Below are 13,780 nucleotides of genomic sequence, written 5' to 3'. Positions count from 1 at the left end.
TTTATTCCACTAGAGTAATTACAAGACTTTTATATGTTGTTATTTATATTTATTTTTAAGACTCCCTGTAAGCATTTAAACTCATTTTATTCAAAAATTTGCATAGCCTAACTCTAAACTAAACAAAAAATCAATCGCCTTAAAACGTTTTTGAAAAAAGTAATATGAAATTAAAAAACGTCGAGAATTTAATTTCAAATATTTTAATGAGTGTAGCAATTTAATTAAGACAAAAACGATGAGGAACAAATTACGATTGTCGAAAATATTTCTTATTACCTTTCTATGTACTTATGAAGAAAAAAAAAATTACGAACGTGATAATTCTTCTATTAGTGCCAAAAAAAAATTTTTTTGAAAAAAAATAGAACCGACTTCAAAATTGCTCTAAAAAGTGAAAAATAATTTTTTTTTTAAACACCATAGATAATACTTTCAAACATAATTTTTGAAGTTGGCGCAAAAACGATAGAATCCAGTATAACCATGCTTCGTTCATATTTTTTTCAGAAAATCATCCAAAGTTAGGAATGAACCATTTATATCGTTACTCAGATATGCTGTCATCAATGCATAATGTATGTGGTAATGAAGAAACTGGGCCTGGTTAAATTTATAGTTGTAATTGGCTATGCATGATTTTATCTATCGTTTTTTGGGCCAACTTCAAAAATTATGTTTGAAAGTATTATCTATGATGTTTAAAGAATAAAATTATTTTTCACTTTTTAGAGCATTTTGAAGTCGGTACTATTTTTTTCAAATTTTTTTTTTTTCATCCCTTTTAGTGTAAGTGTATTTCAGAAATAGTAAGAGAAGTTACCCCGTCACGAAACTTCACCTTATTTTGTTTTTCTAAAACTGCTCCATAAAAAAAATAAAAATAATAAAAAAAAAACTATAAACACGCCTTAAACTTTAAGCGATTGGCACTAAAGATTCTGCAGATCTTTTGCAGACATCTTCAAATTTCAGAAGACATTCTTTCAGAAATCTGCAAAATCTCTGCAGCATTTTGTAAATAATTTTGAAAAAAATTATTAGAACACGAATAAACTATCCAGTTTTTGGTACACTAACAAGTATAAAAATTTTATGGGAAAATTTTTAATTTTTAAGAAATGCAAGCAATTTTTTTTCATTATTTTTTTTTAAATTTTTAACGAATATCTATTTTAACAAGAAAAACATATTTTTTACTGGTGCATTATTTTATGGTTCATTATAGAAAAGTATTGTGCAAATATATTGCGAAAAGTAAAACTATTCAAAGTGATAAAACTTTTATGCCGAAGGGTTGGATAGTTTGATCTGTAACAAATAGCTAAACGGGCCATAAATCTAAATCAAATGAAATTCTAAAGCAAATTGTTTAACGAACTGTATATAGCAAATGAAGTAAAATCAATTCAACAATTTTCGTGACAAGCTTCGACATTAGGTCTAATTCGTGAAGTCATTTAATTGAATAATTTCATTGGGTTACATCGCTTTATCTCATCCAATGAATAAATAAATTACATAATCTTAAACTAATACATACACACATATAAAGATACATACATATATGTAAGCACCCAATGCTAAAAATTCATAAAAAGTATTAAACGTTACTGTTCACTCTAAGACTGGTTTACTCAAAGTTTAACATGAAAAATGTCTCTACTTAAAAGCATTTTTACTCACATATATCATTTATTTTTCCTATAATTTTGCGTAGTGTAGCTAATTAGCACATCATACAAAACGCTATTTACTCTAAATACAAACCTAACTACCAAATTATAATTTTAACAACACATTAACTGTAAAAGTAAAAAAAACTCACTGTAATTCCTGCAATCATCTCACCTGAAAAATAAAAAAATGGAAATTTTACACAAAGTGGCAGCATTTGTGTATCTCAGTAATTAGATAACAAATATAATTTATATTTATTAATAAATTTCAATTTAAAAAAACGTAGAAACGAAGTTTTTTCGTATCATGTTAAATTAGTTTCACTAATTGCATCAAAACTATCACCTTTTATTTCCTGATTTTGAAATTATATCATATTATTTTTAAGAATATAGCTAGTTACCTTAATAAAATAAAGGAATGAGATGCCATCGGCGAAATCTTTAGAGTAAAAAAAATGTTTATGTTCTGCCTCAAAATCGATTATTGAGAAAAACAAACCGATAGACCCACTATCTCATAGATTGACACAATCAGTAGATATCCATCTGATATTAGCTTTTTATCCCTAGCACTACCTCTCCTGATTACGAGAAGGCTTAATCCCCCCCCCCCCCTTCTTTTCATCTTAGCTAATATTTTCCAAAAGAAAAATATGAACTATATTACTAATATTCAAATAAATGGATTGCCACAATGCGAATCTCGGCGGAAACTCTGTACTCTGTAGTAAAAACAACCTATGTCAAAAATATCAGTTTCAAGAAAAAAAAATCATTAAGTTTCTGAATTTTTTCTAGTTCTATCTGCCGAGCCTAGGACTCGGCAAAATTTCGAACGCTTCAAGAGAAGTAAAAGAAAATATAACTACGTTAAATTGATTAAAGTCATTTAAGTGGAAAACCAACGTAAATAAATCACAAATTATCAAGAAGACACAGCAAATAGCTATTTCAAGGCTGCAATGGAACCTCTTCATCAGTGCAAAAAGCTCAACACACAACCAGAAAGTCGAAAGGGAACTGAAAATTGCTACGTTACATTGCTCAAACTTGCAGAATACTGCAAACACGGTTTCAGGGTTTCAATGAACCCTTTTTTAATGCAGAAAAGTAAGCTTTTGGGTGTAAAGTCATCCGAATAAAAGCTAAAAGGGGTTCCTTGAAACCCCGAACCCTTTTAAGGTTCTCTGTAAATTTGTGTGCGATTTAACATTGTTATATTTTATTTTATTTTTCTTCAAAAATTCTTTTCGTTATTTCTCACTTCAAGGGATTGTTGTCTCATGCTAATTTAAAAATTCACATATAATTTTAAATTATTTTAAAGATCCCCCAACTCATAATCTAAGTTCAATAAAAACATCAACGATATAAAGAGCCAAATTTCAATAGTTCTAGAATAGGCGGTGAATTGACAGGAGTTGTTTACAAATTTGCAACTTTTACCTGTAATAGTTCAGTTTGGTTCATAGTAAAAACGGATTATTTGCGAACGATCCCTCACAATTCGTCGCCTATCCAAGAATTATTGAAATTCGGCTCATTAGATCGTGATATCTTTTTGAATATTTGAGATATTGAACTGGAATTCGAGTATGAGTTGGAGGATCTACTTGGACTATAAATTATGAAAGTTATAAATTGCTATCTTTCGCACGTACGCAGTGAAAAAGTAATTGATTGAAACGTTCATATTTCATCAAATTTTTAATATTTCAATTTCAAATTTTAGTTTTATACTTCTCCTGTACGCTGTCAAGTTTTCTGAAAGTTTGTTAAGGCTTGATGGAAAACTTCGCGTGTTATGAGCCAAAAAAATAAAATAATAATAATAATACTAAAATAAAACTCGTAATTTTGAAATAAATGACTATATCTTCGAGAACATTAGTGACACTTCCTCGAAAGTATGTAAAATAATTGTACATATTAAGCTAACTAGTTGCTGAAATTTACAATTTATTCCCAGCTATTTACATTGAAAGATGATCAAAAAACATTTTTATTTCCCTCAATTTGCTACTGATTTCCTAAATGCTTGGTGATTTAATTTTTATTGTAAAATGACAGTTGAAGCATACTTCGTATGTGACAAAAGGTTACAAAACTATTGATCGCTTGTTTTTAAAGAATTCCGTAAAATGTGGACTTTTGAAACTTTGGTGATGTAGTGTTTGACCAAAATCTGAGATTGGTTATTTTTGCTCCTAGGTGCAGCCTTACACAATAAATACAGCCTTACTTTCTCTTGTAGCTACCACTATTTCCTTAGAATTGCCATCCGTATTCTCGCCTTCCGCGTAAGGAGCAACCGCTACCTTGTACTTTGTTCCAGGAGTCAACCCTTGTATTTTGACAGAAGGGTCTTCGATGACGACTTCGTCCTTAGTTTCACGTTTCCTTCGTCGCTCATCGGTAGATTGCCATGCCACCACAAATGATGGTTTGTACCATTTTGAATCCGACGACATCGACCAGCTGATGCTCAGGGACTTTGTAGTAATTTCTTCCACATAGATGTCACCAATATTTCCCAAGTCAACTGTCAAAAAATAAATAAAACTCAGAATTTTTTTCAGATAAATAATTTTGTGACTACGAAACAATAGATAGCTAGACACAAGAATTTCCATCCAGAACTAAAAGTGCCTACTTTCCCGTTTATCAGCTCCGCGATGTTTGTTTTAACACTAAAAAAATCTCTTTCCCTCAGTTGGATTACGCAACAAATTATTTCAAACGCAACACTTTTTCACAATCAAAGACAATTTCTGAAGACAAAACAAGCCTCTACTATTAAAAAAAAAAAAAAAAAAACGTTACTAGACGATTATTCCTTCAAATGGTGACCTTTTGGCGATAGCTATAAATTAGGTTTTAAATCTAATGCCAGCTTTTAACAAAATTATAAACATTTGGCAAAGTTTCTAAATAGTTCTATCTTCTTTAATATTTTGTTTAACAACATCAAAAATTTAAATATAGAAACAATCATTTAGTTTAGAAATACAAGCAAATCACTTAGCTGAAGCAAAATATACATATGAAGGACTCGGGGCAAGAATGACATGATACAGAGTTTTTTTCCAGTAGGTCAATTTCCAACGTTCGAAAAATTCTACAAATATTTTTTTGTAGATACAAGGGTTATTCGTAAAGTAAGGTCCGACCTGCCGTATCCAACTGAATGTCGACATGATACATTGAAACGCGCATGCGTATCGACTCCCGGCAGGCCTTGTTCATCAAACGACGCCATTTGCATTGGTATTGATGCAGTGTTCTTTGTACAGTGTCAGATTAAAATGTTTAAAATAATTGATCGGCCCGCCAAGTGTGAAATACGGTCGGTGATTCGGTTTTTGACTTAAACGCGCAATATAGAATAACTGACGCGGGCTTCTGTCGTCTGGGGTTTTGTTACTGCATGACAATGACAGACCCCATTCTGCTATTCACACTCAAAATCTAATCAGATCTTTTGGTTGGGAACAGATCGACCAGCCACCGTACTGTCCGGACTTGGCGCCAAGTGATTTTCACTTGTTCCGCTACCTAAAGGAGTTTCTCAGCGGCAAGCGTTTCGCCACAGATGACTAGGTGAAAGAAGCAGTTCAAGACTGGTTATCCTCACAGCGGGCAGACTTCTATGACTTAGGCATACAAAAGCTTGTAGAATGTTATGACAAATGTTCAAACAAATATGGTGGCTATGTAGAAAAATAGAGAAACATGTAGGGAATTAAATAAAAAAAAAAGGTTTTGGAAAAAATCTGTGTTTGTTTATTTTCTATAAGAAATCAGACCTTACTTTACGAATAACCCTCGTATTATAGATTCTATATTCTGCAATATTAAAACCAGATACGTTTTTCTAATAAGGACATAGTAAATTGTCATGGTTATTTCAACTATCAAAGCAACATTTAGAACAAAAAAATCATTTTTTTTCAAAAGTGTGGCATATCACATTCTCGACTCCTGGCCCTTCATATATAGATAATAAATCTATGAGCCGATTAAAAATATTTTTTAAAGATTTTGTACCGAATGTTTCTAGTACAAGGTTATTTTAGTTACTTCAATAATTAAGCTACTAAAATAGTGCTTCCAACTAAAAATTAAAACAAATATAAAATAAAACAACGCTTTTAAGTAGTAAATTTTCAACAATCGCTTAGAATAAATTAATGTTCGCGATTTTAACTTCTAATTGATAACGGAATTCTAAGCGAAGCTGACAATTACAGCACCACTGAAATTTCTGAGGCACACCCATTAATTGCTACAATAGAAAGAGATGTTATCCCCCCAGAAGAGCATGCGGTCGCCTAGGCAACGGCTGCCCAAGAATTTTATGAGACAGATTGAGAGGAGATTTTAAAACCAAGTACAAATAATAAAAGAGACACACGAACACAATTGGAAGAAGGTTTGTATAAGATTTTTGTCTGGAGATAAAAGAGCATTTACTCTTCAAGAAAATGCGCCTCTCAAATGAAATTCCATCACTGAATTCCAAACATTTTGGGATTTCTTGTTCTGTAAACAATTTGACCACGACAGTAAACTTGAAACTAAATATCGATTTTTGATTATGTTTTTAACTACATCGTGAGATTTTAAGCAATCATTTGTCGAGCTGACTTCAAGACATTATAAACGTCATCAGGCAAAAAAAAAAAAAAAAAAAACAGCATCCAGTACCTGGCATTCATGTGAGGTTTGACGTCTTGAATTTAAATTATATTTTTTGCATTGAAGATTTGCAATAGGACCCAACTCGTTGTTTTTATTGTTCATACAAATGGAATGGAATGGAAATGGAAAAGAAATTCGTATTCATCATGTTGACTGGTGATTTTCTAGATTAGATAATACGAGGCGTTTCCATAAATAAAAAATTGGTAATTAGGATGCGGTAATAAAGATATAGTTATTATGATCAATTTGTACTCGTACACTTAAGATTATATTTACTTTATGGCATTTTTATTTCTTAACAATCTTAAAGGGTGGGAACTAGTAATCTGGAAATTTTGCATTTTGATTAAGTTTTGCTATGTAAATTCATCTATATAAGTGTTTTTTGCGAAAAAAAAAACCGCGATTTCTCACAAAAAACCTCGTATTCAAAACGAATTTGCTTGAATTAAAGCCTTGAATGAGCAAAAAATCGCAGACGATTTGTAACCATGACGACGAAAATTGATCATTTTAAATAAATATTAAAAACAACATGTTAGACTTATTCTCGTCGTCATGGCGAGCTGGAAAATGAAAGGAACATCAAAATGCATTTGCAGACCTTTCATCTCCTGACTTCCATGTTTTCGGCCCAATGAAACAAGAACTTTCAAAGCGACGATACAATTCCGCTGAAGACGTGAAAGCTGCAACCCAACAATGGTTATCAGACAATGGACGGAATTTCTTTGCAAAAGGTGTCGAAAAACATGTAGCACGCCTCGACAAATGCTTAAATATCAGAGTTGGTTACGTTGAAAAGTAGAGTTTGAATGTAACTTTAAGATACCAATAAAGTTATTGTAAAATTTCTCTCCTGCTTTGTTATTTTGAGCAGTGAACCAACTAACTTTTTGATTGACCCTCGTAAATCCGCCTTTAAGTTCGGGATCTATTTCCTCGTAAGTGCTAATGTTAAAGTATTTGAACTGTTCAAAACTGAAGGAAAACCGTTCAAATCAAAAAGATACTTTCTATCCATGTTCTTCATCAAAAGCTTTTTCCTACAAAGTTTGCTTCAAGCAAATTCGCCACTAAGTTCAGGATTTATATTCGCCTTAAATTTCCCCGTAGACGCTCATTTTAAGTTTTTTTTAAACTATTCAAAATTGAACGAAAAATTGTTCAAATCAAAAAATAAAATATGGGAATAAGGTGAAGGTGACCTTTTTGAGATCTTTCAACCAAAAAAAGTTTATTCGAATCGGACAATGCTCTCAAAAGTTATGAGTAGGGAACTGACCGACAGACATATTTTCCCCATCTCAATCCCCTACTTTTCAATTTTTAATTTTTCGATATTTATTTAATTATTTAATTTATTTTTTACTCTTTTTTAATCGATATATTTAAGATACATTAAGCCTTCTTTCATGCTTTTTTCCTTCTTTCTCTGACTTTTACTGGGGAAGTAGGCTAAAACAGACTGAAGGAAAAGGGAAACCTTTACTTTTTGCGATTCGCTTGCAAGCAAAAGGTCGTGGCTCACTACAACACGTGCACTTGAGATCGTTCATAGTTCTTTCGCCAGTTGCTTCATAGGTGCAGCACATGACTTCAGATTCTGGACTGCTTGCACATTGGTCGGCAGTGCTGTCAACTGAAAAGTTATAACTATTTTGTATCAAAGGCTTAAAATATTAACTCCATGAAAATAAAATTAAAAAAAAAAAATACTAAGCACTTTTCATAATGCACTCAAAAGGACAAAATAACTTTTCTGGGTCAGAAAGGACAATTTAAGTATTCTTGTAGTTTTCAAAAATTCCAAGAAAATGACAAAACAAAACGAAGAATATGGCGGTTCTAGTCATTTCAAACCAAACTTTCCAAATAAGAAAATATGCATGTTTCAACACTCAACGTTATGATTGAAAGCTAGATAGTGATAAGAAGTTCTCTCCATGACTTGAGCCGCACTTTTCTTTGTTTGTGGTGTCATTTTCTTGGAATTTTTGAAAGCTACAGGAATACTCAAATTGTCCTTTCTGACCCAGAAAAGTTATTTTGTCCTTTTGAGTGCATTATGAAAAGTGCTTAGTATCTTTTTTTTTTCTAATTCTGTTCCTAAGCACTATTATTACAGGGAGCGGAGAAAGTTCCCACAATTTTATCAGCTATTTCAATAGGCTGTAACTAACACATAATTCAACAAATCAACAAGTTAAAGCAATACAAACTCTTTATTAAAACAATACTAATAACATTAAACAAAAAAATTATAACAATTGTTCAAAATTGGCTCCTTGGGCTTCAATACATTTACGGAGTCCGCAGTCTGAAATTGCCGACGATGCTCGCGCACATCATCCACCGTTATCTCATTCCAGGCACGCCTCAGAGCCGTTTTGAGCATGTCGACCGTGGCGTATCGGTTTTCCCGAGATTTTTTCCTCCGATTGACCACACCGAATAATCTATCGGATTGAGGTCCGGTGAGTTAGGGGGCCAAACATTCGTGCCCCAAAAACCTGGAAACAGATCTTCTCAGATGGCAATCGTCGATCGGGCCGAATGCGTAAGGAGCCCCAGTCTTGTTCGAGTGTGAATCCATCTTGGTCAAAGTGTTCTGTTGCCCACGACCTCAGTACATCGCATAGAACCCGAAACTGATAGCTCGCAGCATTAATTTTGACGTTTCTGTCAATGAAAACAAGCGGCGTCTTCCCAGTGGCACAAATTCCAGCCCAGACCATTACGGAGCCTGGAAAGTGTCTGTGTCCGATGATTTTTTGCAGCAGCGGTCTTCTTATGGCCCTTCTTAAGCAGTTGGCGATGATTTTGACGGTTATTGTGTGGGCTCGATGGTGAAGATCTTCTCAATCGGTAAAGAGAACCTTCTAAAGTCAAGCACCAGCGGTCAAGCGAAGCATCCGTCTAGCTTTTATCAATCTTTTCTACTTCATTGTGTCATTTTGGAAGTTTAGGTGATTGATCTTGTAAGAACGAAGTCCCAACTTATTTTTCACAATAGTTTGGACGCTTTTATCGCTGATCTCCAGTTCTTTGGCCATCTTTCGCATTGAGCGCTCTGGATTGCAACGGATGCGACAGCGGATCATCTGCACATTCGCTGGAGTCGTTGCAGTGGTTGGACGACCACTCCGTGGACGGTCGGCAGTCCCTCCAGTCTGCTTGTAGCGTTTCACAGCGTCATAGACTTTTACTCTTGAATCCAGTCGTTCGAATAATATCGGTTGTTTTCATTCCCTTCTTTTGTAATCCAACGAGAGTAACACGCACATTTTCACGATTCATAACTCACTAACTCAATGAACTAACAAAGAACAAATGATTAAACCTCAAATACTTTTAATGCCAATAAACAATATGTGCCAAATAAATCGCCAACATATGATTTTAATGCTAAAAAAACATTTTAAACAAAATTGTGGGAACTTTCTCCGCACCCTGTATACTCAGCCTGATTCTCACGGAAAAATCTGAGGCCTGCTTTTTCTTATTTCTCAGCAACTAGACCACTTAGAGATTTAGGGATTTCACTAAATGATTTGCTTCATCTTAAGGTACAACTTAACGTTGAAAAATTAAAATTTTAAAATAAAATTATTATTTCGGTTAGGATGGAAAACAGCAAATTTCGTGTAATTTCCCCATTAAATGCTTAAATATAAAACCCATTGTTACAAATTTTGTTGCCTTGCAACAGTAATGTTAATCGTAATCATAACGAAAATTTTGGAAGAAGGCTTCTCTGGAGCAAGAATGAAATTTATTCACATTCCCGTTCTTTCTTAGGGTTTTTATCCTCATCTATGCCAATAATCGATAACGGGGCTAAATAAAGAGACATATTAGGACCTTTATCACCAGTAACTTGTATGTTTTGAACCATAAATTAGTTTGGGAAACCTTTAATATTTAAATGGTTTTGATTAAATTAGCAAACAAATAAATCCTAGAGAGGAACAAGGATTAATTTTTAGTGCCAACTGCTTAAAGTTTTAAAAACGTATATACGTTCTTTTCCTTTTAATACGGAGCATTTATATGAAAAAAAGGGGTAAAATTTTGTGTTGTTAAATTTCTGAAATACATTTACACTAAAAAAAAGAGATTTTTTTAAAAATACAGAGCAATTTTCATAATGCACTCAAAAGTACAAAACAACTTTTCTGGGTCGGAAAGGACAATTTAAATATTCCTGTTGTTTTCAAAAATTCATAGAAAATGACACCACAAACGAAGAAAAGCACGGTTTTAGTCATTTCAAACCGAACTTTCCCAATAAGAAAAATATGCATGTTTAACACTCAAAAGTTATGATTGAAAGCTAGATAATAATAAAAAAAAATTTTATGACTTGAAGCGCACTTTTCTTCGTTTGTGGTGTTATTTTCTTGGAATTGTTGAAAACTACAGGAATACTTAAACTGTCAGTTCTGACCCAGAAAAGTTATTTTGTCCTTTTGAGTGCATTAGGAAAAGTGCTTAGTATTTTTTAAAAAAATCTGTTATTTTCTTCTTTTTAGTGTAAATCTATTTCAGAAACAGACTAATGTTACCATCACGCAACTACACTTATTTTTCAACATAAATGCTCCGTACTAAAAGGAATAAAAACAAAACCTACTGCATACGTGTCTAAAACTTAAAGCATTTTGCACTAAAATTTAATCTTTTTTCCTCTCTAGGATTTATTTGTTTGTTAATTTTATTAAAACCATTCAAATATTAAAGGTTTCCCAAATTAATTTATTTTTCAAAACATGCAAGTTACTTGTGATGAAGATCCTAATATGTCTCTTTACATGGCCCCGTTATCGATTATTGGCATAGATGAGAGCAATGATAAGGAATACATTTCATACTTGCTCCAGAGATGCCTTCATTCAAAATTTTCACTATAATTACTAGCTATTAATATGACTGTTGTAAGGAAACGAATATTTGTTACAACGGGCTTTATATTTAATCATCTAATAGTAAATTACATGAAATTTGCTGTTTTCCATCCTAACTGAAATAATTATTTTATTTTAGAATTTTAATTTTTCAGCGTTAAGTTGTACTTTAAGATAAAAATTCAAGTATGATAAAAATTCTTTTTAAAAAAATTATTTAAAAAAAGAGCCAAAAACTACGACAACTAACCTACGACAATATCTAATGATGAGTAAGATGGATAAAAAAGCACAGAATTCACAATAACAAACTTCAATCAAGGTTCACCAAATAAAATTCGATCTATTAGTGAACTGTATGAATGAAATTTATAAGAATCTGCACAAAGACGAATGCACAAACTCAAGGAGAATTTCGCACTCGGAATGATGAAAATAGCACACCATACACATAATGATTTAGAATGCAAATGAAAGTCAAAGTATTTTTTTAACTGCACGTTCAATTGTTCTTCCAGAATTAGAATGATTATTTCACAGTATTATAGATTCTATTCTCAACCATTAATTTCTGACTCCAGTCGGCGATCGCTGAAATTCTCAATCAGTTCCCTTTATTTTTCCCTTTTACTGTTATCATAGTTTTGGCGCATCACAGGTGATTTGCTTTGACATTTACAAGAACAATACCAAGGTGGATTTCCTATGCGTGACATTTACAACAAACTTCAAAAATTGAACGAATAACGCTCATATACAAAGCATATATATATATATATGAGAGCTGCCACTTAGCATTTTGGTGCTCAAATGGGGGCCACAGGTCAAAAAAGGTTGAGAAACCCTGGCCTCAAACCGTAGTTTCGACCAAGGTTTATTTTAAAGTTCTTGTAGTGTTCTTCGAGAGAGTCTTTTAGGGTTTATTTAAGAGTTCCATTCAAATTTTAGAGTTCTTAAGAGAAGGTGTTTCTGAGAGCTTTCCTAACAATTAACCAACCAACAACAACTGCAAACATTGTTTGTTATTTCTCTAAATTGAAAACTTACTGAAAGCTGCAGATTTGATTGAGTTCGGTACATCCACCCAAAACTGCTCTTTCACATAGGATGACAGCAAAGATTTCACTTGAGGAGAGAATTTCGTTTGCGTTTCGAAATCCAGTAATTCGCCCTGTTCGGTTCTGCACACTTCTGAGGCTTCTTTCCACGTCTTGGGCTCTTCGGAGGCCCATACGCATATCATCCCTTCTTGGATTTGGTTTTCAGCGCAAGTTGGATCTGAAATAATGAATCGGTATTTTTTAGTGAAACCGTATCATCGCGTCGGCACCATGCTAAACTAACAAATGGGGAAAATCGCGAATCGCGTTTTTCAAATTCGATGGTTTGCCGCAGTACTCAAAAAGAACTACCTACTGATTTTAACTATACTTCAAACGATAGTTTTACACTAAAAGTTATCGATAAAAATTATAACATTGAAAATAAATAAACTTGTTAGGTGGATTTTTTTTTTTTTTTTTTTTTTTTTTTGGCCTCTCTTGGAGGGGAAATAAAAAAAATTTAAAAAAATAATCAAAAAAAAAAAAAAAAAACAATTTTTACATTTGTTAGATTAGCATGGTGCCGAGTTATGGTAGTGTGAAACTAAATTTCAGTATAGTGTTGGAGTGTAACTTTGAGCAGCAATTTCTTTATTTTAAACTGCAGCACTTACAGTGGCTCCCAAAATTCTTCGTACACCTACGACTTTCAACGAAATAGGCCCCAATTAATTGGTTAGAATTAATATTTCGGAATGGGTATTTAATTATAAGATCTATGATCAATTTTTAACAAAACTACATGAAAAGTTTTTTAAAAACATTAAAACTTAATTTTTTAAAAATTAAAAACCAAAAAGTGCCGGAAATTTTATCTCACAAAAGTCTTCGTACACTTTATAAAATGTCTATATATTATTGAATAATCTAGCTTTTGATTAAGTTATTAATTAGTAGAATATCATACAGTATTCATAACACCTTTTAAACGTCTGGGAATATATTTCATTTTTTTTTTTTTTTTTTTTTTGCGTAATTTCTGAGTAAGTGTTCAACCAAACTTTGAGTCTTATTGTTTCTAGCTCTATTTTCGTTTTAAAGCCGTATTTTCGTAATCTAATCTCCAGATATCTCTAAATACATTGCATTAAGATCAAATCTGGAGATTGAGGGGTATTTTCTAAACTTTAGGACAATTTTCGAAGCACTAGACGCAAAATTTAAAAACCGTGTTCTTCTTATCGTTCTCTTAATAAAAAACAAAGTTGTTTCCAATAACCAAATTGCTGGCTAAGAGTTCAAAATTGAGTTTTAAAATATTTAAAGGAACAGCATGATTCATTATTTCATCAAAAAATTCCAAACTACCAAGTCCTGATGCTGATATGCACCCTCACACTAGAAAACCTCCACCGTCCTGATTAACTGATCCAAATAAGTTCTT

The 13,780-nt window shown here is 32.5% G+C and overlaps 1 protein-coding gene across 1 annotated transcript in view; it reads right to left on the bottom strand.

Moving 5' to 3' along the window:
- Positions 1-13,780, bottom strand: part of LOC129216555 (uncharacterized) — a 78,335-nt gene that overhangs the window by 28,903 nt on the left and 35,652 nt on the right. The window contains exons 7-9 of the mRNA XM_054850770.1: positions 12,341-12,571; positions 7,879-8,028; positions 3,917-4,224 (exon numbers count right to left, since the gene is read on the bottom strand). Of these exons, the coding sequence (XP_054706745.1) occupies positions 3,917-4,224; positions 7,879-8,028; positions 12,341-12,571 (689 nt within the window). The remainder of the gene's footprint in view (positions 1-3,916; positions 4,225-7,878; positions 8,029-12,340; positions 12,572-13,780) is intronic.

This window comes from Uloborus diversus, chromosome 2 (genome assembly GCF_026930045.1).
Source record: "Uloborus diversus isolate 005 chromosome 2, Udiv.v.3.1, whole genome shotgun sequence".
Taxonomy (NCBI): Eukaryota; Metazoa; Arthropoda; class Arachnida; order Araneae; family Uloboridae; genus Uloborus; species Uloborus diversus.
Note: the sequence above shows the minus strand (reverse complement) of the source record. Positions and strands in the feature narration are given on the sequence as shown.